Raw genomic sequence first — 27,238 nt, forward strand, 5'->3', positions numbered from 1 at the left:
TTTATAAGCAAACCTCAGTCCGGGGAGAAACGAGGATCAGGATGTATTTCTTTTTTAGGGCAAGGCTGACAAGTCAAGCTTTACAGAAGAGATGCTATCTTATAAAACAGATGGCAGATCAAGGGGGGAAAAAAAAAAAATCAAGCCAGCAAGCAAGCGAGTTGTGGCCACAGGGGCTTGCGGACATAAAACAAGGTAGGGTGATCAGCTACTCTCCCAGAGGAAATAACCCTTCCACCACCGGGGCAAGGCCTGGAGCTCCAGCACGGACCGCACCGGCTCTCCCGCGCACCAACCAACACCCCTTGCCCCGCTGCCGCCGTAACATGGCGACTCCCCGACCCGCCCGCAGGCGCGAAGCCGCCTTAACCGCCGGCCGGGGGGGACGTTGCCTGGCGACGGGCCCCGCCGAGTCCCGCCCTCTATGGGCGGGGCCACGGTGAGCGAGGGTGCGGCGGCGGCGCCCAGGCGGCTCCTGCCCTGCAGGTGGCGCTGCGGGGAAGCGGGCGAGGGCGGGCGCCGCGAGGAGGTTTGTCCCCGCTCAGCGCCCGTTGCTGGCCCGGTGGGGCTGACGTGTAGCGCGCCGCGGCGATGGCGGCCGCCTGGGAGGAGATTCGGCGCCTGGCGGCCGATTTCCAGCGGGCGCAGTTCGCCGAGGTGGCCCAGAGGTGAGCGGCGCGGCGCCGACACCCGCCCGGGGGCGCTGGGTACCCCGGGCCCGGGCTGCGGGCTGCCTCGCTGCGCCCCCCGGCCGGCAGCCAGCCCATCCCCCGCCCAACGGCAGCGGCGAGGCGGGCGCTGTTGCGCAGCGCCGAGCCCGGCGGGCCTTCCCCCACCGCCGGCACAGTCCCCGTGGGGCCCCGGCGTAGGGCAGGGGGGACGGGGCGCGACAGCGGCTGCTTTCCAACCTGGCAGTGCTCCTGTGATTGATGCTGGCCCGCGAGTCGTTGCTGGTGAGCCCGAAAGGGCAGTTAGGGCCCCAGAAGAGTTTTGCAGTCCACAAAAGCACATATAATTTCTGTTAAATTCAGTAGTGTCCAAGTTGCTAAATATTTGTGAGGCTTTGCTGCTCTGTTTCTTTGTTTGTGTTGTTGAGTAATTGAGGTTAGTGCCCATGTTAGCATCTAAAGCTGAAAATTTCTAAGCGCAACTTTTCTTAAATTGACAGGCAGGTGCAGTCCTGCTGCAGAAAGGGCTGACAGCTGTTCGGGAAAAGAGTAGAAATTGTTTTAGAGCGATGACTTGCGTAAATGGAGGTATATGGATCGTGTGTTTTGCAATGAGAAAAGCAGGATCTTGAAATGAATTTTTTGTCACTAAAAGCTATTTGCACACAACAGCAAGTAATCTTCATTGTGTTTCCTGTGTTTAGTATTTTAAAGCATCAGTTTTAAGATGAAGTTAGCAAACCCTTATATGCTGTAACTGATTATCCTTTACGCTATTGGTAGATTGTCAGAACGGAACTGTATAGAGATTGTCACTAAACTCATTGCTGAAAAGCAGTTGGAAGTAGTGCACACGCTTGATGGAAAAGAGTATATCACTCCAGCGCAAATTAGTAGGGAGATCCGGGATGAGCTTCATGTTTGTGGTGGTAAGTGTGGCATTTACTTTCTTCTGGATTCAAAAATCAATTTCAAAGACTATAGAAAGAACTTGAAAGTTATCTTCAATAACTTTAATGTTCCAAAAATGACCGTAGTCCTATTGCTTCATCTGCAGATGAATCTGCCTGCTATAATTTTATTTTAACTTCGTGTCTATATTAAGTTTTCACATAAGTATAGCAAGATATGTTACTTAATTCCTTTTTTCCCATGCAGAATTTCTGATGTAGAAATGGCCTAAGAAACTTTTGAAAGGAATTTAACATTGAAATGTTTTTGAGAATCTGGGCCCAAATGTTCAGCCTTAACTCAGGATTTCGAAATTGTTCTCCTTTCATGCTATTAATAATAATCATATTTTAAAATTGTCATTGATAGATTGTAACATCTTTTATTATACCACAAAGTGAGCAGCCGTCTACTTCACCAGCTATGACTTAGATAACAAAGCAAATATGCTTTAAACTACCTTATCAATGGTTTAAATTAGAAGGCAGAAACTTTCAGTTACATTTATGGGTAATTATGGGTACATTTATGGGAATTTCACAGCACTGTATGTCTTGGAAAGCAAATTTCCTTACTGTGTGCATACAGAGTTTTCTGTGTATGGAGTTTCTCACCACCCCAACTATTCCTCAGTTTGTGTCGTTCATTGTGTATCATACCATTATGATAGCTTGAACTGTATTTAAAGTTGTTGATAGTACGACTATCAACATTGATAGTTTAATGGTAGTTTCATGCAAAGATAGAAAGCTTTGGCAATCTCCATTTTGATACTCACGGGCTGCTGGTGAAATCCTGATTGGCATCAAAGTGAAGACCAGTTGGGAGGGAATTTAAACAGTGATTTTTACTGCCAGAGTTTCTGTATTGCATTGTCAACAAGGACACAGTTCGGCTTGATATGGGATATCTCACACTGACTGCCTGTGTGCTTTTCCTATCTTTTGACAATTTGACAATACTAGAGGTGAATTGGTGTAATTTAAAATGTTTATGAAAAAATAATAAAGTATTTCATACACAGTGAACTGTGCTGTATTCTAAATATGTTCAAACATACTTTAGTGTACTAAAAGTTTTTTTTTTTGGTTTTTTGAAGGTCGGGTAAACATTGTTGACTTACAACAGGTAGGTTTTGGGGAATAAAAAAGTATATTATTGTTTATTTTTCTTTACCGCATATATTGTAAATATGGAGCTCATCGGTTAAACTCTGGCTAAGTTTTTTTTTTTAAAAAAAGACGGCAGAGTTTATGAAAAGCTGGTAGCTCTTGTCAGAGTATCACAGATTACCGTGAACCATCCATTTATTGCTTTATTGATTTGAGAAATGTTGTGTATGTTAATGGTTGCTGTAATTTAAAAATAAATATAACTGTTCTATCCGAAAGCTCTTCTATGCTTAACGATATTTTGGGAGCTCTGAAATCACCACTAAAAAGCACAGTTTTTGTTGATGGACTTTTCCTTTGTTAGCTAAAGAGGGGGTGAGTGGATAAGAAATGTATGCTTCCCTTTTAAGTTTAAGGCTGCAGGAGCATGCATAATTAACTGTATATGCCTCTTTGGATCTTCCCTCTTCCTTCATTAATCGCTTGTCTCCAGTAACCTTTATCCTCCAGTAATCTTCTTCTGTGACTAATTTTCTCTTCTGGCTTTAGCAAAATTATTTGGAAACAGAAAACCTTTCTGCAAGGCAATTTAATATTTTTTGTTCGTAGCTTTCTCAAAATTTTTACTTAATAGGTTTCTTCTAACCTTGTCACAGTTGCAGACAGGTTTTTTTTTCCTCCTAAAGCACTGATGTTTTATTCCAAATCATTAAATTTACTGTATATGTATGCAATAGTAGAAAAAATAAACAATTTTTCTTGAGATATGTGAATCTGTAGGTATAATATCTCAGTATTTGAGAATTAATTTCAGTTTAAAGTTGTGATAAGGTTATAGGCTTTCTCTTTCTTTTTCTTGGATGTATGGTTTTTTTGCTTTTGATTTGTTTGTTTTTTAGGTAATAAACGTGGACCTTTTGCACATTGAAAACAGAGCTAACGACATTGTTAAATCAGACAAAACAGTTCAGCTTGTTCTGGGACAGCTTATAGACGAGTGAGTACATTCAGAAGCAACATGTATAATTCACGCTTTTTCTATTTTTTAAAATGCAGACTAATAGTGATGGCCAGCCTTTGTGACCTCTGGGCCTTCTGTGGCTTTTTCTTGATTGACACGAGGGCTGCTTGGTTCTCAGTGCTGCTTTTCTGCATGGCCAATGAGGCCTATCTCAGCAAAACATCATGGAGCAAAGGCATTATTTGGTGTCTCTGCCCAGTATCCTGCACTTAAGAAGCTTCCTGTCCTTACCCAGTGTCTGTGTGTGCCACACCTCAATCTTATCTGCTCTGAAGCCTCAGCGTCTCAGCTACAGGCAAACCCTCTCATTTTTACCCACCTCTTGCTTCACCTCATAAGCCAGAAATGTACGAACAAGTTATTTCATGACAGTCAGTGCACTGACAACCACAGAAATAATACTGTTGTGGGGTTGCCTCTGTAACTGACCATGTTGCAGAATATATTATTGGAAAAGAAGGTGAAGTTCCTGGCTATTTTAAGATAACTAACACCTTCCTTACTCACTAAAGCCTTTTTCTGAGTCTCATTGACATGTTTTTCTGTTCTTATTTTTTGACTCTTTCATAAAAGCAAGTAAATGACCAATTTTAATATTAGCTACCTGGTTAGCAGGCTTTTAAAAATGCACATTTGCACTGACATTGTTTTCCTTTATTCATGTAAAATAACTTTTAGTATATTACTGAAAATGTGCGATAGGAACAAGTGTAGTATCAGATCAATTAATAGTGCTGCATGTGGATGAATGCAGGTTGATTTTGAATTTCATGCTTAAACTTTTTTTTTTCCCTTGATTTTAAATAAGGAGTTACCTAGATCAATTAGCAGAAGAAGTAAATGATAAACTACAGGAAACTGGCCAGGTGACAATATCGGAACTGTGTAAGGCATACGACCTTCCAGGAGACTTCTTGATACAGGTGATGCAGACCACTAACCCAGCAAATGTCAAAAAAAGTGAACACTTCTTCACAATCAATTCTACATCTTTGTGATAGCCACAGTTTCCATTATGATGGACTAGTTGTTTTTCTAAGCAGAGCAGTATTAGATACATAAAGGCAGCAGTGTAACAGCATTTAACAGATTGAGGTTGATATTTACCTTTTAATTGTTGGGCAAAATTTCTTCAGTGTCTTTATGACTGCTGGGAACAGGATGAAGCATTAGATAAGTGTAAGATCTAAAAATGTCTCTGTTTTATATATTAGAGAGAAGATGTATGGTTAACCTCATCAGTCTCTTGTTAGCTATCCAGGAAGTAGAAATACAATGGTAGAGACTCTTTCAGATTATCCAGAAAAGTTTCTAGAAGCTGGAGCCAGATACTCAGAATAGAAACAAAAAACTACTTAGCTCTGTGAGTAGCTAGTATAAGTGTTTAAAAGGATTATGGAGAATTCTGATCTTATTCATGACTTTCAGTCAAAGCTGGATGTTTCTTTGGAAGATAACATTTTTCAAATGGAAATCTTGTGGCCTGTGTTAGGTGAGCAGTCATATTTGGAATCACAGTCGGTCCTCTTGGCTCTCTGGATTTATGAACAGAATTACTGTATTTGTTGCGTAATCAGCTTCTGAAAAAACTTTTCTAGAATATAAAAATTGTTATACAGTTTCTTTCTCTTTCCTGGGTAACCTTGATGTTTTAGTTCACTTTGTTAGGATGCACATTTGTAAACTATTTGCACCTTTTTCTCTTTCATGTTTATCATTTCATAATTTTCATCTGTACTGTTTGAAAAAAAAATGGGTAGTGAATTTCCCTGCTTCTGGTTCAAATAAAATTAATACAAAAATTACCTAATTTTGATTGTGCATCTCCAAACCATATCAGTTTCTTTGACAAAGTTTTCTTTCTTCATTAGACACACGTATTACAATCCCTTTAAGACTGATAGAAGAGAGTGTTATTAGGGAAGCCGAATTCCCTGGAGTTCAGAGTGTGGGTCTTAATGGCATGCATGCACATGTAGTAAGACACATTCTCAATATACCTAACTAATAGTTTTCAATTTAATCCTCATTTCTGAGTATATTATCTTATTATAAGTTAGTGAAACTAATTTACTGATCAGTTAATACAGATTTTTGTATTATTTTTTTATAATACAATTTTAGCTACCGTCCCAGCTTTTATTTACAGGCATTATCCAGGCGTCTGGGTAAAATTGTTCATGGACGACTAGACCAGGACAATCGTGGGGTGATTTATACAGAAGCCTTTGTTTCCCGACATCGAGCACGCATACGTGGTCTCTTCTCTGCAATTACTCGGTAAATTGAAACACCTGTAACTACATAGTAAAATATATTTCCCACAGGTCTTTATGGACCAAATTCACTTGTGATTGAAAAAGAAAACAAAACAAAGACCTGCGGATAGGATTTCTTCAAATATAGTTCAACTTATGGGGGGAAAGAATCGTGTACACCTTTGAATGTGCTCACCAAAACATTTAGTTACGTTAGACTCACTTTTTTTGAAATGTTAGCCAGGTGAACAAGGAAAATATAACTGACACACATTTAAGGTTTTTTTTGACTGAGGAGGATGTTACTCAGTAGTTCTTTCATTTGTTTGGAGAGTATCTGTCTTAACTGTCATTCCTCTGCTCCCCAGTCAATTCTTGACTGGCATCTACCCACCACTCTTGATTCTAAAGAAGTCTGTGTTACCAGATCAGTAACCTTCTTTGTCAGCAAAAGTTTTTTGAGGTGAGAGCAAAAGTTCATGTATGATGATTTTTGGTAGCTGTGTTCTACGATTATGTATAACTTCATCATGACTTAAAACTTTGTAGGTTGTGTTAAAATTCAGTGTAACACCTTGGGGCTAAAATGTGAGATGTTGCTCCTGATGGACAAAACTACATCATATCTAGATTGTCCACATCAGTTCTAGTTTATTAACTTATCTCATTTTGTTTTTGTTCTTTCCTAGGCCCACCCCTGTAAGTAACTTGATCACTCGTTATGGATTTCAGGAACATTTACTTTACTGTGAGTTTCATTCGGACTATTTTGTATTTTTGTTAGTTAATTAATGGATTCTTCATTACGGGAAGTACGCTTTCAAAGAAGCATTTCAGTATATAGCACCAATTTTGAAATAAAGATCAGTATATTTCTCTCTAGCTTAAACCGTGTTACACCTTTTGTGCAATCCACTGCTGAAGAGATTCTTCTGTGTGTGTAAAGCACTGAAAGCATGCATTGATGAAATGCCTCTGGGGACAGAATGATCCAAGAAGTATAGTACTTGTTTTTCTCATCTGTTTTCTTATTTGCCCTTAGCTACTGGCAGTTTTATCAGTGAAGCACACAAAAAGGGAGAGATTTCATGTAGCTAAATGGCATTAACTGCTCTGGATTTTGTTTATTGACTTTGTTCTGTGATAGCGGAGGCAGAGCTTTTGTTACGCTCTTAGTTAAATGTCTTATGTGCTGAGAGATAAAGCATACTCTTAAACTGTGTACTTTTATTTTCTGCAACTCTCTTTTAATAGAAATCCATAATGATTCCCAATCCAACTGCTGAAACTTTAGGCAGGACTTAATTGTTTCTCACTTCTATTATTGCAGCTTTTTTCTGTCTACCAGGAACCTTCTGTCTGTCCAAAATGTTGCTTCAGGCATCGTTAGTCTTGTGTGCTGACTGACCAAGTACTGCTGCTCCTCAGAATCTTTTAATGGCTTTGCATCTCTTCCCATGAAAGTTAATATCTCTCTTTTTTTTTTTTTTGGTTGGCTTTTTACCTTCAAGGCATTGCACACTTTAGCTCTGCTGTAATATCTCTCTGCTTACCGTCTTGTTCTTTATGTCAAGCTTATCCATTAAGATTGAAAATCTGAGCATTTAAATCATATCAACACTCTACTTTCACATAACCAATGTAAGGTTTGGGTTTTTTCTAGATGTGTATCATCCAAGTACTCATAGGTTAAAAAGAAAATTTGTTAAACTGCATTGTAGTAATGTTGCATTAGCCAACAAATTTCAACATGCAGTTACAGTCTTTTTTAATCTGTTCCTACAAGAACATGATTGTGCATTGCTCATGTATAGCTATAGCCTGAATTGAAGTTTTAGTGTTAGTGATGGTGTTTTTCTATCACTAACAATCTGCACAATGGCTAAGTGAGTTTTTAGTACTTTCTTGTTTTTTGAATAAGTATTCCTTCTTTTTCTATAATTTTTTCTTATTATATTTCATTCCTTTTACAGTTTCTTTAATTTCAAAGAGCTTTTTGTTCACTTTCAGTGCATTTTTTTTATTCTATCCATTTTCTGAGATACCTTTTTAATTCCACAAATGTTGCAATACTTAAAAATACCTTTTTAATGACCCCTCCCTAATGGGGGTTTACTACAGGCCACCTATCAGGAAGAAGTAGTCGATGAGGCCTTCTACAGACAGCCGGAAGTAGCCTCACGTTCACAGGCCCTGGTTCTCATGGGAGACTTCAACTACCCTGACATCTGCTGGGAAGAGAGCACAGCTAGGCACAAACAGTCAAGGAGGTTCCTGCAGAGCACTGAGGATAACTTTTTGACACAGGTGGTGGAGATGCCAACAAGGTGCTGCTGGACCTTGTGCTAACAAACAAAGAAGGTCTAGTTGGAGAGGTGAAGGTTGGGGGCAGCCTTGGCTGCAGTGACCATGAGAGGGTGGAGTTCAGGATCCTCCGAGGAGGGAGCAGGGCAATAAATAAGATCACAACCCTGGACTTGAGGAGAGCTAACTTTGGCCTCTTCAGGGACCTACTTAGGGGAATCTCATGGGGTAGGGCCCTAGAAGGAAGAGGGGTCCAAGAAAGCTGGTTAACATTCAAGCATCACTTCCTCCAGGCTCAAGAGCAGTGCATCCCTCTGAGGAAGAGGTCGAGCAAAGCGGGCAGGAGACCTGCATGGATGAGCAAGGAACACCTGACAAATCTCCAACAGAAGCAGGAAGTGTACAGAATGTGGAAAAGGGGACAGGCCACTTGGGAGGAATATAGGGACATTGTCAGAGTGTGCAGGGATGCAACAAGGAAGGCTGAGGCCCATTTGGAATTAAATCTGGCAAGGGAAGTCAAGGACAACAAGAAGGGCTTCTTCAAATACATCAAGAGCAAAAGGAAGACTAGGGAAAATGTGGGCCCGCTGCTGAATGGGACAGGTGCCCTGATAACAAAGGAGGCATAACAGAGAAGGCAGAGCTGCTGAATGCCTTCTTTGCTTCAGTCTTCACTGCTAAGGCCAGCCCTCAGGAATTCCAGACCCTGGGGACAAGAGAGAAAGTCTGGAGAAAGGAAGACTCCCTTGGTTGAGGAGGATCAGGTTAGAGATCTTTTGTCCAAACTTGACATCCATAAATCCATGGGCCCCGATGAGATGCACCCACGAGTGCTGAGGGAGCTGGCGGATGTTATCGCTAGGCCACTCTCCATCCTCTTGGAAAGGTCCTGGAGATCAGGAGAGGTGCCTGAGGACTGGAAGAAAGCCAGTGTCACTCCAGCCTTCCAAAAGGGCAAGAAAGAGGAGCCAGGAAACTACAGGCCTGTCAGCCTCACCTCCATCCCTGGAAAGGTGATGGACCAACCCGTCCTGGAGGTCCTCACTAAGCATCTGGAGGACAAGAAGGTGATCAGGAGTAGTCAGCATGGATTCACCAAAGGGAAATCATGCTTGACCAATCTGATAGCCTTCTCTGATGGAAGGACTGGCTGGGTAGAGGAGGGGAGAGCAGTGGCTGTTGTCTGCCTGGACTTCAGCAAGGCTTTGGACACTGTCTCCCATCACATCCTCCTAGGCAAGCTCAGGAAGTGTGGGCTAGATGAGTGGACGGTGAGGTGGATTGAGAACTGGCTGGATGGCCGAGCTCAGAGGGTTGTGGTGAATGGCGCAGAGGTCTAGCTGGAGGCCTGTAGTTAGTGGTGTCCCCCAGGGGTCAGTGCTGGGTCCAGTCTTGTTCAACGTAGTCATCCATGACCTTGAGGAAGGGACAGAGTGCACTCTCAGCAAGTTTGCTGATGATTCGAAACTGGGAGGAGTGGCTGACACACCAGAGGGCTGTGCTGCCATTCAGAGGGACCTGGACAGGCTGGAGAGGTGGGCAGAGAGGAGCCTCCTGCAGTTCAACACAGGCAAGTGCAGGGTCCTGCCCCTGGGGAGGAAGAACCCCAGGCACCAGTCCCGGCTGGGCGCTGACCTGCTGGAGAGCAGCTCTGCCGAGAAGGACCTGGGAGTGCTGGTGGACAACAAGTTAAGCATGAGGCAGCAATGCGCCCTTGTGGCCAAGGAGGCCGACGGTCTCCTGGGGTGCACTAGGCAGAGTGTGGCCAGCAGGTGGAGGGAGGTGATCCTGCCCCTCTGCTCAGCCCTGGTGAGCCCCCACTTGGAGTACTGTGTCCATTTGTGGGCTCCCCAGGACAAGAGAGACATGGCGCTACTGGAGGGAGTCCAGCGGAGGGCTACCAAGATGATGAGGGGACTGGAGCATCTCTCCTATGAGGAAAGGCTGAGGGAGCTGGCACCGTTTAGCTTGGAGAAGAGAAGACTGAGCGGGGATCTTATCAATGTGTACAAGTATCTGAAGGGAGAGTGTTAAGAGGATTGGCCCCGTCTCTTCTCCGTGGTGCCCAGCGACAGGACAAGAGACAACGGACACAAAAAGAAACACAGGCAGTTCTATCTGAGCATGAGGAAAAACGTCTTTGCCTTGAGGGTGACAGAGCACTGGAACAGGTTGCCCGGAGAGGTTGTGGAGTTTCCTTCCCTGAAGATATTGAAAACCCGCCTGGACGTGATCCTGTGCAATGTGCTCTAGACGACCCTTCTTGAGTAGGGAGGGTGGACTAGATGATCTCCAGAGGTCCTTTCCAACCTCAAACGTTCTGTGATTCTGTAATGATGTTATTTTAAGTTTTCACTTTTTATGTTCATGATTATGAGCAGTGTCAGGTTTGTTCCTCTTCCAGAAAAAATTCTGAGAGTGTTTTATTTGTAAGTTGTAACAGCTAATTTCTTAATCGGCACTTAGTGTTAGATGAGACAAACAACTATCTTTGGGTCTATTATGTAGCCGTGCTGTTGTTCCTATTAAAATGACCTCAAGTTATGATAGGCAATAACTAATTTTATAAAGGAGAAACCATTCAAGTTAAAACACTAATTACTAAGCATAATGAAAGCACACATTTTCCTCGTTCCCAGGTATTGTATTCCTGACCTAGGACAGGCATGGAAGGATGCTTATTTTCTTTTTCAGACTTTGAAGGAGAGCTAACAGGACTCTACAAACTACTCGGTCACCTTTTAAGTACAAGTATGAGATTACCGTAGTTCTGCAAGTGTTCTATTGCTTCATTTTAAAACCAAAGACTGCCTAGACCTGATTGCAGTATAGGCTGTGAAATCTCTTGTGAAAGCAATTTTTCTGTCCTGGGATTTTAGAATTGGTACTTAAAATGGTACAAAAATTAATTAGCACCTTCATTTCTTTACTTTTTGCTGAAGACTCGGTTCGTTGCTAGTGTTCTACAAAATGATTTGAGATACCTATTTAAAATTTACTTTTTTGCCAAAAACTTTGCATTAAAAACAAGTTGAAAGTGCCAACAGATTACCATAGTGTATTGTCTGGGTATTGTTTAAGTCAGATAGGCATGTTTTCCAGTGTAATTAAACTATTAGTAAGTATAAAAATCTAATTTTATTTTCAGAAGCTGCTTTATAAGCTACATTTTATACTCGGTAACTGAAACATGGCAGAATAAGATTTCTAGCAGTAGTCTTAGATTAGCTAAAACTATCTTGTTTAAATCAGTTCTTTCACTTACCTTTTTTGAGTGTAACTACTGCTCAGCTTCATTAGTGGCAATCATGTCCAATAGCTGCTAGAGTGCAGAGGTTTATCTATACTGGGCATGTCTGATTTAAAAAGTGTAATGATACAGAATGCAGTGTTTGTTCTGGAACCAGGTTTTCAGGTAAATCTTCCGGAGCTGAACTTTCATGTTCTGTACTAACCATGTTGAAATGTTCATCGCTACTTGTATGAGTAAGGAGCCATACCATTTGATGTCTTTTCATGGTCTGTTACAGGGTAACAGGATCAACACATTCCCTCCAATTAAACTGAGGGCAAAAGGCCACTAAGTTGCAGAAAGTAGCAGAGTGTGGCAGTTGATGTCACTGTTTGGGGGGGGGGTTTGGTTTAGTTTGGTTTTTGTTTGTTTTCATTATATCTGATGGTATATAAAAAGACAGAAACAGAACATAGGAGACAAATCAGACATTCCCGTGGACCTTTAGTGGATTGAAAATATCTTATTTAGCATCAAGATAACCTTAGTACTTTGGTAGTTAGTTACTCACATGTTCTCTGCCAGGAATATTTGTGCGTTATCAGGCGGTTACTATTGGTAACAGTTGACTGTTGAAAACCATGAAGATAGTGATCACTGGATGATGTGCTCACATTTATGTGAGTTAAGTAGCAGTTTTTCACGTCTTCTAGTGTGTTCAAGTCTGTTTTTCATCATGGTTCACGTCCCTCCAGGCAGTTGAAAGAGAACGTTATTAGTAAAACGCTCATGTATTTGACTGTCTGGCCAGAGAAGGATACTTTTATGGCTGTGTTATTATAAATTAAAAGCTAAAACTTTCTGGGTAAGTATTGAATAAAAAGTAATTTGATCCTGCCATTGTAGTTCACTCTTTTGGAACATGTACAGTTGCAGAGCTTTTATCAAGACATTCTCACAAGTGTTAAAATAATTGATAGAGCTCGTAAATGCTTTGCTGGAAAAAGCACTTTTAGTTTGGCTTTTGGTTTTCTTTAGGTAGTAGTAAAAAGAGAAACAACTGATGAAGGAGAACAGAAAGGAAAAAAGAGGGGAAAATAATTGCTATATTTTGAATGATGGTTATGTCTTAAGTGAAAAAAATGTTGCTTCATACATTTTATTGTTTTAGCTGTGCTAGAAGAACTTGTTGACACTGGTCGTCTAAAAGGCACTGTGGTTGGTGGGAGACAGGATAAAGCTGTGTTTGTTCCAGACATCTATGCTAGAACACAGAGCAACTGGGTGGATTCCTTTTTCAAGCAGAATGGTTACTTAGGTAATTGATCTTGATTCTTATGGATAAAATATCCTTAAAACTGCTTTAGGTAATTAGTCTTACCCTAGTATAGCTCTTGCCTAGAGTGAAGTCTCACAGGAATAAGTGGAAATCAATAAAGTAGTTGATATTCCTATGATTGATCCTAGATTTCATATTCCTAGTTGATTACCTATGACAGGTAAAAGACTGTCTTGCTTTAGTCAAGCATGTTATTTCAGCACAAAGAACTATATTTCAGCAGAAGGAACTATAGTGCTAAACAGTAGCTTTGTTTCTCAGAAGGGGAGGTAAAATGCTGCTTGTGTTGTGCTGAAAACATTTGTTAAGTAGACTGATCATTGTGGACTTTTCAGATAGTCGTGTTTGACCCAGGTGGTTAAAGTTTCAGGTCAGTTGTCCGGATTACAATGAAACAAACTGTTAGTAGTCCCATTAGCCAAGCATGCAGTGCACAGGAAGAACCTTTTCGAAAATAAGATTTTGCAGAACTGGAGTGGGCACAGCTCTTGTGCTGTGCCGTGATTTGAGTCCAAACAAGTCTATGTGATTTAAAGCTGAGCAATGCTGGATGCTGGTGTTTTAAAACAGTAGCTATGGGAAAATACAGACCTGTGTAAACACGGGGATGTACTCTTATGGTCCCAAAGGGCCAGTCCCTAAATAACAGGCAGGCTCACATTCTGAAAAGTCTCAGCATACTTTAATGTAGTACTAGTAAGTGTTTCCATAATGTTGCTTGACTGATAGAGTATCTGTCAAAGACTCTGAATGTTTTCAGAGTGTCTAAGTATAAACTACCAAATATTTGAGAAGCTTTGCTTGTGAGGTATTGCATGATCCTGCAAGTGTATCTGAGTAGCTTTAGAAAACAAAATGTTTTGACATTGTAGGTGTTGTAAATATTGTTTTCGAAGATATTAGAATACCTTGGAAAGATGTTATTGCAAAAGCAAATTTAATGTGGTAAGAATCTGACAAAAGCAGATTTTTCCAAAATTTAGGCCAAAGTCACGACCATAAACTAATCTTCATAATTCTGTTAACTGTATCTTAACCACCTCTGTAACTTGTACTGAACCAAGTTTTAGGTCATCATCAGTTTGAAGTTGTGCTTACTTGTACTGTTCATAAAACCTGTTTATAATACTCCTTTTCTTGCTTTCAAGAAAGTTTGTCAGTTAGGATACCGTATGTATTTGAAGATACTTAAATTTAACAGACTTCTAACTATTTTACAGAATTTGATGCATTGTACAGACTTGGCATCCCAGATCCAGCAGGCTACATTAAAAAAAGATACAAGTCTACGCAACTCTTATTTCTGAGAGCAGCATGTGTTGGTCAGGAAATTGTGGATCAAGTGGAAGCTTCTGTAGAGGAAGCCATCAGCTCTGGAAATTGGATAGATGTAGCAGTAAGCTATCTGATTTATTTATTTCGCCAAATTTTTGTATCAAATGATATCTTATTGGCAATACATGTATATGTAAGATAATTCCCATGTTGTCAAAGAAGAATATTCAGCTTGAAGAAGGTATCATAACAACAAATAAAAAGACTTTCTTTGCTTTTAACTTGGTCTGAACAAGAACAGGGGAAGGCCATGTCACTATTTGGTTGGTAAAATACCTGAGAAAAATTTTCATTTTAAAATTAATCCTAATGTGTTCTACCAGAGCAATAAATTTCTATGGCATTTTTCAGGAAAAAAAAATTTAAACCGAACACTTAAGATAGTTTCAGTAAGTAGAGGGATATTGGCCATTTCATCCTAGATGAATCCTAATTTTAGGCCTCAGAAGCTTGCTGTTGTTTTACAGAATTTCTGAATCTGTTGAGTTGCGTTTTGAAGGTGTTCCTGTGTTTTGTCCCAGAAATAGCCCTGATATTTCTGAGCAGTGTTGATCACTTGGCGTGAACCCATTTGGGATGTTAGAAGATTTAAAATAGCATTTACTTTTAAGTTGTTAATTTAATTTTAGAGAGGCAATATATTTCGAATAGTTAACAGATATTGAATGGGATATCTGTGGAGCCTATTTATCCACATACAAGTATCTCTCTCCATTCTAGAATAGTTATTGGATGTAACTGATTTTAGTTTTCTTTACCATAGACTCTTCTGCCCAGTTCATTGTCAGTAGAAGATGCTGGTATTTTACTTCAGCAAGTGATGAGATCTTTCAACAAGCATTCTTCAGGTTTAGTCTTCAGTGACACCATTGTGGTCAGTGAGAAATTTCTAAGCAGCTGTATTGATCTATTTTCTGATTTGATGCAACAGAAAGCTGAAAAGGTATTTTTTTTAATTGAATTGTGTATGATATATGTTGAATGTTGGAGTACAGTTTATCTGGCTTTATTTGCTGTTACCAACTCTTTACACCTCATCTGAAGCGCAGCTCCAGAAGAAGGACAAAAATGAAGGAAGAGATATGTGTATGTAATGTATGGAATTTAATGTATATTAAATTGTTGCTCATGGAACACCATCACACTACTAGTATGATCAGATGTTGAATTTGGAAGACAAAAAAGAAATATCTCTTCCTGTTGCACTTGGAAAACAGTGTATTAGATTAGTGTACTTCAAAATGGCCAAATGGCATGAATGTTCGTGCAGGTATCTTTTTGCTATTAAATGAATGATCTTCATTTTAGGAAATGAAAAGTAACCCTGTTAATTTAATCACTGAGGAGGATTTAAAACAGGCATCTGTTTTAGAAAATTCGTATGCTAATAAAAAAGACAAAAAGGATGAAAGAAGAAAGAAAGCAACAGGTAAGGTATCAATACTTAGTTTGATTCATGGCGGGGGGGAGGAAATGGATTGTTTAGTGTTGGAAAATTGAAACACAGAGTGAATCTATTTTAAAGTCCATTAGTTTCCTTCAATCCATTGCTAAAGATAGGTAGGAAATAATCAGACTACTTCTCATGATTATATTGTGGGTGTTGGTATATCTGAGCTATGTCCATGAGAACTAACTTCAGATCGAGAAGTGCAAAGGAAGTAGCACAAAGATATTTCGAATTAGTCCAACACAAGCCAGCTGGCTCTAGAAGCAGGGAATCTATGTTCATTTTGTACTGTGAGTACAGCAGCGACGTTTATGTGGTCTTAGTGTGCCTGGATTTGGTGTGATGTGTTCACGTTCTGTTGAGTTGTGCCACATGGACTGCCTGAGGCAACATTAGCTCAGGGACCTCTTCACTTCTGCACTTTTTTTCTTACAGATGGTAGATATGCTCTTATTCTCTCCACTTTTCAAAGGTCCAGGAAAATTAGAAGACTTCATAATAGCCTTAAAGTTATTTTCCAAGTCATTGAGTCTGGATTGAAAAATAAGCTATGATGATAACTTTTTTTCTGGAAACATTGTATCTGTCTTCTGAGAACCCTATGCCAGACAGTTTTCTGTTGTTTGCATGCATAACAGTAATATGGAGATTCATACAGTTTTTTTGAAGTATATTTTGGTCCAGATTCATCCCTTGCCCTGTTTCGTTTGCGTAGCAGCTATTTGGAATAACTTTTAATTGGAGACAGAATGTGAATTTGTATTTTTAACTGTTTCAAATCTGTCCAGTTTAAAAATATTATTCAGCCTAAATATTATTCGGACTAAGTATTTCAGTCCCAAAGAAGACTTTATGTGGCTATTGTCTTGCTAGAGCACAACTGGGCGATCTATGTTGAATCCACATGCAGAATTTTGTGTGCTATTGAAAGTAGTGGAATTAGAGCACTGATACATCTAGCTTAATTGAATATACTCATCTGAAAAATAAAACATTAGATTCTACCCTTAAAAAGGCCATGACTGAGTTGGCATGGAAACTGAACTTGTTCTTGCCACGCGAGATAGCAGGCTTTTCTAGACCGTAGCTGAAGCAGAGAAGCTTGAACTTTAATTGAACTGTCAGAAATAGAATGGCTTCAGTTTCCAGCCTTCTGCAGAGTAAGACTTTATTAAGCATATAGCATCTATCTATAGATACATTATCTATGGGTGTGAATGTATGTTGTGCCATCAGCAAATGCTATCCTGATGTATTTTCTGTACTAGTTGTTAGGTGCCTTACCTGAAAATGATGTACATCGTGATTAGGTGTCATTATTGCAGACTGGCAAAAAGTGGCAGGTGTCACATTGCCCATCTTAAGGTATGCAGGTTGCTGCGCACGTATCTTCTGTTCAAGTGTAACCTGACATCAGATAGTGTTGTTAATGCTGTTGACTTATTAAAAACAACAGCAAAAAAACCCTCTTATAATCAAGTATATGCAGAGGCATAATTCCTGAAATGATCCTTCCTGTGGGCTACAGTGCATATATCTTCTTGTCATAAATTAAGGCTTTTCTGACACTAGTGTCTCTTGCTTGATTTCTCTGTGGATGAGATCTTGAGCGCTGCAGATTGCAGCTTGTCCTGGAGCTTGTTCAGGTGAAGTTCAGAATAAAAAGAGCTTGTTTTCAAATTAGCTAATACATTGCCCAGTTAAAGAAGAGCTCGTATTTGCTCAACTGAGTGCAGTCGTGTTTCAAATAAGCTTGTGAAAAACACCAGCTTTTTTCTGGAGAGGTCACAAACTCAGATCTCACGAATACACAATCTGCGGCGAACTGCAGCTGAAGTTTGCTGTTGCTGCAGAGTGGCACTTAGAAGTCCATCTATAGCGCATGACAGGTAGTTAGCTTTGCACGTAGTAGCATCTTGCCTTCGTTTGCTTTTCTTAAATGATGACAGTAGTGTTGCACAAGGTAGTTACTTGAAACCTTGGGCCTTATATTTAAATGTAAAAATAATTACTTTTTCAAGATGTAATGTTTGTGTAGATCCAATTATTCTTGAGTTTGAATATCTTCCAAGTGGAAAAAGAAGGGAACAAGCAGCAGAGCATCTACCTTGTGGAGATGAACTGTACTGTAAATTGAGATGCTGTTGGCAGTGTTAATACATTGTACATGGATTACTGCATCTAGGGACTGAATAATTTGTTATGTTTGTCACAACTGGATCACATCATTGCTTTACAGTCATTTAGGAGTAGCTGAACAGGAATTAGTGTTTTAGTTAATTAAATGCACACTCGCAAGAGTATTTTTTGGTAAATGTTTACTATGTATGATTGCTTCCCTTAACCCTTATGCTGCGCCAAATTATGTGGTCTGAAATATTTGCCTAGCTCAGTTATTCAGCATCACTGAACTACCTTATTAAAACGATCTTTTCAGCCAGCAGAAAAATATCCATTTACAATGTGGATGCTGATCTCTCGCTCTTTTTTTTTTTTTTTTTTTTCCTTCTTCCTGCTAGGAAGTATTTTACTTAATTCTTTTTTTTTTCCTTTTTTTTCTTCTTGATGACATGTACCTTTGATATGATTAGTGTTTGTGTTCGTTAATGACATTAGCTTAAATGAAGCTTTGACTCAGTGTGTGTTTTTTTTCTTCAGTACAAAACTTGTCATAAGTCTAGGACTCGGTATGTGTATTGTAGATGGGGGGGTTCAATTCACCTTTACTGTGTACTAACCAAATGGTTCTCCACTAGAGGGCAGTGGAAGCGTGAGAGGAGGAGGAGGTGGAAATGCTAGAGAGATCAAGATTAAGAAAACCAAAAAGAAAGGAAGAAGGGATGCCGACAGTGATGAAGAATCCCAAACAACTAGCACAAGTTTGTCATTTATTTGGAGTACTGTCTTCTCAGTGGCATGCTTTTATCAGCTGCTTTTGCACATCTCTGATCTCTGAAACATGACCACAGTTAGATTTTTTTGTATCATTTGATGGAATACCAAAAGAGTGTACTTCCATTTTTATCACTAAACTCTAATAATGACAGAAAAGTACTTTTAAATGAGATATTTGAAGTTATGAAGTATAGTATCTTAATTTTCTGTGGTGCTACTCTGATAGATCGGTGTAATTTGCATTTAAATGAAGTTATTTTTTCAAGATTGCTCAGCTACTACGTAACACATTTTTTTTTGGTATAGCTTTACATGATTTACAGTTGTTGCTAATATTGCTATTTTGTAACAACTAGACTGAGCTGAATAGTATTTGAAGAATGCTGTTTGACAAACTTTCCTTTTGAATTATTTCTTTGGCAGGAAAAAATACTTAGTTATCAGACTTATTAATCAAAAATCCCCAAATAAATCAGATATATCTATTCAAATATAAATGACACCCTTTCAAAACCTGATTTAAGTCCCCTCCACGCTTGCAAGCTAGTCTTGTAGTTCATTGCCACTGTGGCGCAACTGGGAACATCACTGATTTCCATTCATTCAGTTACCTTGTGTGTGGAACACTGCTTTCTTACGCTGCAGCTGGGGCGTGGAATGCCTGTCCTTTTCTGGTTCCCAGCTGTCATCCTGAACTCATTCCTGTATGTAAAAACTTCTTCTGCAATGTCTAGATAAACTTCACATTTAGCCAAAACCAAAACATAGATGCACCAATTCATATGCCTTTGTAAGCAGTGTATATGTTGATCTTATTGCTGGAACCTCTCATGAGGTTCGATATTCTTGCATTATCTCATCTTAAATTATACGTTGTCATCTGAAGTTGAGGACAGTCTTAAGTGACAGTGTACTTCACTGAATGGGGTAAAAAAAAAAAAAAGTGAAATGCCAGAGATAAACATTTTTTTTTAATGCTAAAACTGAACAGAAACTGATCGTCATCATTTCTGAGATAATGGATGGGGCCAGATAGTTTGAAATCCCTCACTCTCTCACCAAGCACCCATGTCCTAGTATGTTTCCTAAGTTATCTGCAACAAAAATAATTTTTAAATGAACAAAACAGAAACTATGTATAAAATTTAGCTATCTTTTAGATATAGTCTTCTTTTTTTGAGCTCTGTTTATGCATTTCTTTTATGGAGTTTTAGACTTTGAGGTATTTCAATATCTCGTGCCTCAGAGTAACTGCAATAATATTAAATATGATGTTTTTCAATGAATGTTGCTCATGGCCACTACAGGCCGGAATAAGCAGCCGGAATTCCCTTTCCTCTCACAAGAAGAAATTCAGGATGTTTTAAAAACCCACATAGAGGATTGCCCTGAGGAGCTTATTACAGAACTTGCTGGACATCTCATAAGGTAAGTGCAGTAATTAATCTAGACTAAAGTTAGAGGGCCTGTGATTCATTTCAAATGCATCTTGTCTTAATTTTGGCTTCTTGCAAATATATACACACACACACACGTATATGTAGCTGATGGAGGTGAACTGTAATATTCTCTGTGTGTGCAACTGTGTATTATATATATCCTTATATATCAGAAAGCTGTGCTGGCACAGTATGAGAAATAATGCTCCTGTCTAACAGTAGGTGATTTCGTGCCTCTTATCAGCAAACATTTTCTGGTTCATGGGTGTATTTCCACTGAAACATGTGCTGATCGGTCTTAGAGTTTTCCCAGTCTCATCTTCTGTACAGTGCCTGGTACATGTTCATGTCCTCTGTCCTTTATGGCACCGCTGGCACCTGTGTGACTGGCTAGTAAGATAGGTCAGCAAACTAATCTAACCCAAGATGAATAAAAGACTTTTCATGCAAGACACAAGATGGGAATATGTGTTCAGGGCTAAAAGGATGCATGACAGGACCGTAATGGCCCCGGCTTAGATACACTTAGAGTATAATGGTAACTAAACCTTTAGAAGGACCTGAGTTATTTAAATGCATCTTAACTCTTCCTCTCTTCCAGCTTTCATTGATCTGAAATTTGTCCACACAGCTTTGAAAGAGTTTGTGAATAGCATCACTTATGAATGTTTATCTTTTATCTTGTTTACATTTAAGAGCTCTTATGAAATGAAAACCCTGGCAAGCACTTACACCATACACGGTGTAACGAATCGTTCTTTTGCAGTTACCCGAAGTATATTTTAATTTCCGAATGGTTTTGTTGTGGTTTTGATTTATTTTATCAATCTTTGGCATTCATGCCCCACTCATTTATTGTGTAATGAGGTAGCTTTCTCTAATACCGATGTATTTGGAAAAGCCTTGTACAGTTTTACACTTTAACATCTCCTCTTTTCTCCCTTCTTCTTCCCTGTTCTAAGACCGCTAACAAAAAGTTATCAGGAAGTTGTACGTTCTATTTTTACATCTTCAACATCATCTTCCTCTGGAGCTAGCAGAAGACAGACTATGAAGGACTTGCAGGAAGAATTCTCAAACTTGTACAATAACATTCGGTTATTTGAAAAGGGAACAAAGCATTTCACAGGTACAATAATATACTTTTAAAAAATGTGCCCCCTCAAGGATGTTGAATTTATTCCAGAATCAACATTCAAGGTCAAAGAGGAGCAACAGCTTATGAATAAGATGAAAAACTTAGGGATGTGTGCCTAACTGTAGCCAGTAGATATTGCTGAAGTGCATGACTTTGCACCTTTACTGAATTACATTTTTTTTTTATTGCATACCCATAATCTTCATTCTGTCAAGATGATTGTGAGTTCTTGTCCTTTCTTCTAAAGTTTTTGCCTCCCCTCCCAGTTTTTATATTGCCTGTAAAATTAAGTAAACTTACTTCATTGTCACGTGTCTCAGTAATGAGAATATAGAATGTTACCCAGCCCCAAGAAGCTCCACTCCAAACTCTCTTTCAGTTTCATAGTGAAACATTAGTAACTGCTCTTTGAGGGTAGTTTCTCAAAGAGGTGTAGACTTACTTTAGTAGTGGGTTACTCTTTTGGGAGGTTCTCTTCAGCTATGTACATTTTGTAACCAAAAAAGTAGTATTAGGAAAACATTAGGTAGATATTTCCAAGATTCAGTGCTGTATTCAGCTTTTTTCTAGAATTTTGACTATGGAAAATGTATAGCAAAGGAAATATTAACCAGAAATATGTTCCGATGTTTTGGAATAAGTGGAATTATTTTCCATTAGCCTCTGTTCTTGTACATGTGTTCTGCCACCTCTTTTTTCTAAAAATCTCCTATCTAGGTCTTAAGTGAACTGCCCACTCTTTTATTTAACTGCTTATCCTTTAGGCTCTTTTCCTTTAAGTACTTTTTACTTGTTGATGGATGGCAGTGTTTGTTCGTTAGTGGAGTGTACAGGGACTACTTTACTGCTTATACAAATGCTTCTGTGAAGTACTAACCATGTGTTCAAATGCAGTTACAGACCTGAAAGCTCTTATTTTCACTGAAGAATGCTCTATAAGCAACATAAACGAGGGATGTTAGCTTCGTGCATCCAGATGACTTTCTTGTACTACCCATGGTTTATAGTCCGCGTTTTGGGAAACACTATGTTCCTTCCTGTGAAATCAGATAACTGTAAGAAGTTACCTTCCTGCTTTTAATCACAGATTTTTTTTTTAAGCAGATGAGACTCAGACTAACCTTGCCAAACACCTGTTGAAGACTGTCTGTACAGACATTACAAATCTTATTTTCAACTTCCTAGCATCTGATTCAATGATGACAACAGAAAATTCTTCTGCCATCACAAGTGAGGTACGCAGATAACGGTTCCTTTTAATAATCCCAAGTAGATCAATGATGTTCATCAAATGTATTTAATTATCTTCTGTTTAAATATTCTTATAGATGAGATATTACAGATTATTTCTACTCCTTCCCCACAATAGGTCAGGACCAAGATTTTAGGTAAATTACCAGAAGACACCAAAGGTCCTTTAACTAAACTGCATGTTTCCCTGAATGGCAAGGTAAAGTATTTCAGAATCTTTGAGTTCAGGTTTTGCGTTCTGCCAATGCAGTATTAATAAACAGCTGAATTGTAGAGTGTAGTGGAAAACTGCTGCTGCTGTGAAGGCTGAACCCAAAGTCATCATTTGAATTGGTGTAAGCATATTTTCATATCCACAAATTTTAAAAGGCAGAAGGCTGATCTTATGTTTGATATTGATAGGCACATAGTGTTTTGCTTCCAGATGGATCCAGTGCATCTTTTATGTGTAAATGAGAATAAACTGCAGATTATCAGCTTTTATTTAAATGACTTGTATTTTCTTGCTGAAACTCCTGATCGTTCTCCCATGTATTCAGTAACTGGTAAAATCCTGGGTATTTAAAAACAAAAACAAAAACCCAGACCATAACTGTGTACATACAAAGGAAAGCAGTCTACTTTTTTTTGCAAAAGCTGTATTCATGTGTTTCATAAGAAAAAATATTTCTAAAGAACTTGTAGAACATATATTCCTCTTTTGGTATTTAATTTTTAAGACTTACGAATCACAGCATGTTTCAAAAGTGTGAATTACTGAAAGATGAACAAAGTTAATTTTTATTAAATACTTTTTTCTCTCTCCTTTTCTCTAGTTAATTCCAAATGTATTCGCAGTCATCTGTTTGGGTGATAAATTGTGGACTATTTTCTGGGTATTTTTTAAACCTGCTAACACAGATCAGATATTTATATCTGAGTCTATTTTTTATAGAGTTTAGAAGATTTTCTTTCCTACCTTGATTCTGCAGCAGATGTGTGTGATATTATGGTGAAAAAAGGAGACAAAAAGAAGGAAAGGTACCTTTTAGTTTTATTTACTCTCTGTACAGTATGTGAACTGTAGCACTGTTGCTGCACAAATGTCAGATGGTTTAGTTTGGTAGCAGTTGCACAGAATGTATTCGTGCGTGTTTGTGAGAAGGGTTTATCTTTCTTCCCAAAATGGTTAATTGGAAAATACAAAGGCAGGTAGTCCTAATTTGGTGGGAAAAGAGGGAGGGTTCGTTCTTAGCTGATTTGCTTAACGGACTGGATACTGCAGCGTGTTGCCTCAAAAGTTCTGAAAGGGCTTTTCAAAATCTGAGCTACACCAGGGCTAGCATTTTTTTTTTAAACTTTGACTGGTTCTTGATGTGAAATTCCATCAGAGGCAAAAATTAACATTAAAAGCTAAATAAATAAAGATATGTTTTAGAGCCTGTTGTGAATTATTATAGGACAGAATGAGAAATGCATTTTTACATAATAAACTCTTTTTCCTTAGGCAAATCCTGTTCCAGCATAGACAAGCTCTGATTGAACAGCTAAAAGTCACAGAGGACCCAGCTCTTGTTCTGCACCTGACATCTGTCCTGTTATTTCAGTTTTCAACCCACTGTATGCTTCATGCACCAGGGAGATCCGTACCACAGATCATTAATTTCCTAAGTAGCAAGATCCCAGAGGTATTCCTTTTTGGCTTTTTAAGGGAAGACTACCTCCCCCCTCCCCCCACATCCTCCCCACCCTGGTGACAGAATATAAGAATAGTGCCTTATATTGACTGTTTCTGCTGCGTAAGGCTGACATCTTTGTGTTTTGTATCTAACCATTACTTTATGTGTAGAATATACGAGTTCTCTGATCTGTATTGTATTTCAAACCAGTCATTTCAGGGATCTGTTTTCAATATACTTTTAGCTATTTTACATCTGTCATTAGTACTATAGCTTTTGCCTTTATCCGTGGAGTCAGCTGTGCGTTATCGGATGTTACAAACCACTGAAAATTCTTATACCTCTTTTCTCCCAGCTAGAGAGTGGTTGCATTTCAAGTTTTCTAGCTCAGTATTAAAGGCAGACGTACCTCTTCAAAAACAAAAAGGCTCAAGTTCTATATTCTAATGTGCTAAAAGAGATACTGGTTATCTTGCTCAGAATTTAGATTGTAAAATTTCTTGATACAATTATATTTATATATCATTAATCCTGCTTAGACAAGAATATAAGGGCTTTTTTAACTTAACTTGAAATCTTTAATTTGTCTGTGTACCTCTTCTGTAACATTGACACTTCTTTGCTTTGCTCTGCTTTTCCCCTTAGGATCAGCATTCTCTTTTAGTCAAATACCAGGGATTAGTGGTGAAACAATTGATCAGTCAGAGTAAGAAAACTGAACAGGGAGATGGTGACACAACAGATAACCTAGAAGAAGAGGAACAAGCAGATACCATTCGAAAAGAGCTCCAGGAAATCACTACGTCCATCAAAGATCTCGTTCTCAGACCTAGAAAATCTTCTGTAACGGAGGATTAAAATTGTAGTTCAATGTATCTATGTCCATGACACAATCAGAATTTTGTTTGTTTGTTTATTTTTTAAATCCTGAAGGGAAGGATAACAGAAAATGCTTGACAAAAATTTGGCTTTTTTACAATTGCAAATTACAGCCAGGGAACATAGTTATTAGGTAATGGTGATAAATGGAGTTTGGCTTAATACTACTCTAACATATATAGAACACACGTTGCAATGCATTAAATGTAAATGTGGCAGAGCACAGCTGTGAACACTTTGGGTATGAAATCAGTGGTTTTAAATGGGCATCTTTATATGAGGCCTCAAGGAATGGTTATTATCCAAGTAACAATGTATTCTTTTACATAGAGGCAGAGGCTTATAGTTTTGCTTTTCTGGTGTAGATTTGTAAGGGTTGCAGCACTGTATATAAGCATGTGTATCTCAGTTTCAAAGACCAGTTTTGAAACTATAAGACTAGTATCTAATAGTGTACAAATGAAAGGCCATCTTTACTTTTCTATACAAGTAGTTGATATTTTCAGCTTTTGTATGAACAACAGAGAAATTCAAAATTGTTCACTAGACCACAACAGTAAAAACAATAAGTACAAATAAAAATCTGTAAATCTAAGAGAGGAGACTCCGTACTACTGTGATTTTCTAAATGTACTGTAATCTTATGAAAATCTCTGCACACCCATGCTACTGAAATATCCTGATAATATCCATAATAGCAGCTCATTTAAAAATTGGTAATGGAGACAGAGGAGGTGATATCCTTTAGCATGGATATTTTGGGAGTGGAGAAATACTATTATCCCTGCCAAATTTAACATACACTATGTTCATTCAGTGGACTGATTGAGTTCTCAGTCCGGTTCCTATAGTGGTTAGAAGTATGTGCTTGCCTTCTGTGAGCTGCCTTATCTGAGAGAACTTGTGATGTATTATCCTGAGTTTCTTGAAAATAACTTAAATGTTAACTGTTCAGATCTTTTTTCATAAACTTTATATGCTGAAATCTGTTTGTCTAACCTGAAGAAGCTAAATACTGTTACAGTGTTTCCCTCAAGTTTTTACTAGCTTCATTTTGCATGAATTATATTAAAGGTAAAGTACATCAGAGTTCTGAAAGTATTAATGACATAATTCTCATATGTCAATTATTTCTAACTTATTTTTAAGAGCAGGTCACTTTCAAACACAAACTATCTTAGTATTACGTAACCTTGTATTACTTCCATAACGTCCAATGACTGTTTCTGTAATTTCAGGTTTTTGCATAAAACTAAGTTTGAGTAGTAAAACAAGAAATATAGCTGCTTACTGAAAATCATTCACCCATTATACCAGAATTCTTTGATACCAAAAGCAAATAAATAGTTTGGATTCTCTGTAAGTTGTACTCTGTTTAAATATTCGTCTTTTCCAGCACTGTACATATTCTATAAACTTAAATTCTTAAACAAGCCTGAAATTGCAACAAACAAGTTGACAAGGCCAAATATGGAAACTCAGCAATGGATTAACCAAGGCTAAGTTAATTTTGATAAGGTAAAAATCTGAATTATATACCTATATAAAAATCACTACTGTTCAACGATGTTTACATCAAAGCACTGATCTTTACCGATTATAAGGCAAAAGAGTGGTTTGAATTCCTTTCCTTTGGAGGCAGAAGCAAAGGTAGTAGCTCCTCTTTCCCTGGCTGGAGGCTGTCATAGCTGACAATGAAGGATATTGAGGAGTAAGAGGTGAAAAGTACTGTGGCTGTTTGTTTAAGAAATAAAATTTGCATATAGTGAAAAAGTTTGATTTCTCATTATTTAGCCACAGTAATTATAATGTTCCTATACTGAATGTAAATTGCTTTATACGACATTGATCTATTTTTAAAATAATAATATACCATGTGACGTTCTGTATACAAATATGACATGATTTTAATAATATTAAATGATGGCGTATTAAAATACCTTCTACTGACTTAACCAGTGATTGATGGTCTTGTACTTGCAGCTTTCAAATGGCATTTGGTAATATGCATCATTTGATTTAACATGACTCTTTGAGTATCCCTGTGTTTATTTTGATACTATTAGACAGAGTAATAACGAACATGTAGTGGATTTTGCTCTGTAATGCCTTAGACTTACTAAATTGTAGGTAATAAGTATGAATGATAAAAAATATAGGTTCTTCCAAGTTAAAAAGGAAGCACTAAGATCCAGAAGTGTCCTTTGTCTACTGACAGAATTCTAGGAGACATTGACTCCTGAACCTGCCTAGGTATTTTATTGTCTCTTAGATGTAGAAAGTCAGTCTTTATCAAATAAAGGGT

General features: G+C 38.4%; 1 protein-coding gene across 2 annotated transcripts; it reads left to right on the forward strand.

Annotated features, from left to right (window-relative positions):
• The first annotated feature begins 424 nt into the window (after positions 1 to 424).
• Positions 425 to 26,872, forward strand: UFL1 (UFM1 specific ligase 1). 2 transcript variants are annotated; one of them, XM_068937831.1, is made up of 19 exons: positions 425 to 668; positions 1,452 to 1,597; positions 2,719 to 2,747; positions 3,631 to 3,728; positions 4,561 to 4,675; positions 5,902 to 6,032; positions 6,700 to 6,758; positions 12,721 to 12,867; positions 14,109 to 14,284; positions 14,987 to 15,166; positions 15,532 to 15,652; positions 18,430 to 18,552; positions 19,876 to 19,996; positions 20,970 to 21,136; positions 22,250 to 22,380; positions 22,515 to 22,595; positions 23,331 to 23,416; positions 23,883 to 24,063; positions 24,700 to 26,872. In XM_068937831.1, exons 1-19 carry the CDS (start codon positions 592 to 594, stop codon positions 24,910 to 24,912), a joined length of 2,382 nt encoding a protein of 793 aa, XP_068793932.1. In that variant the 5' UTR covers positions 425 to 591; the 3' UTR covers positions 24,913 to 26,872. The 2 variants fall into 2 exon arrangements, 1 of the variants encoding a protein (XP_068793932.1); XR_011140140.1 differs by lacking the exon at positions 24,700 to 26,872 and having other exon boundaries at positions 23,212 to 23,416; positions 23,883 to 23,945.
• Positions 26,873 to 27,238: the final 366 nt, after the last annotated feature.

The sequence above is a fragment of the Struthio camelus genome, chromosome 3 (assembly GCF_040807025.1).
Source record: "Struthio camelus isolate bStrCam1 chromosome 3, bStrCam1.hap1, whole genome shotgun sequence".
NCBI lineage: Eukaryota > Metazoa > Chordata > Aves > Struthioniformes > Struthionidae > Struthio > Struthio camelus.

Coding starts and splice junctions, on each gene's coding strand:
- UFL1 (XM_068937831.1), top strand. CDS start 592: ATGGCGGCCGCCTGGGAGGAGATTCGGCGCCTGGCGGCCGATTTCCAG. Junction 12,868..14,108: donor CAAGCAGAATGGTTACTTAG/GTAATTGATCTT, acceptor ACTATTTTACAG/AATTTGATGCATTGTACAGA. Junction 23,417..23,882: donor GGAGACAAAAAGAAGGAAAG/GTACCTTTTAGT, acceptor CTTTTTCCTTAG/GCAAATCCTGTTCCAGCATA.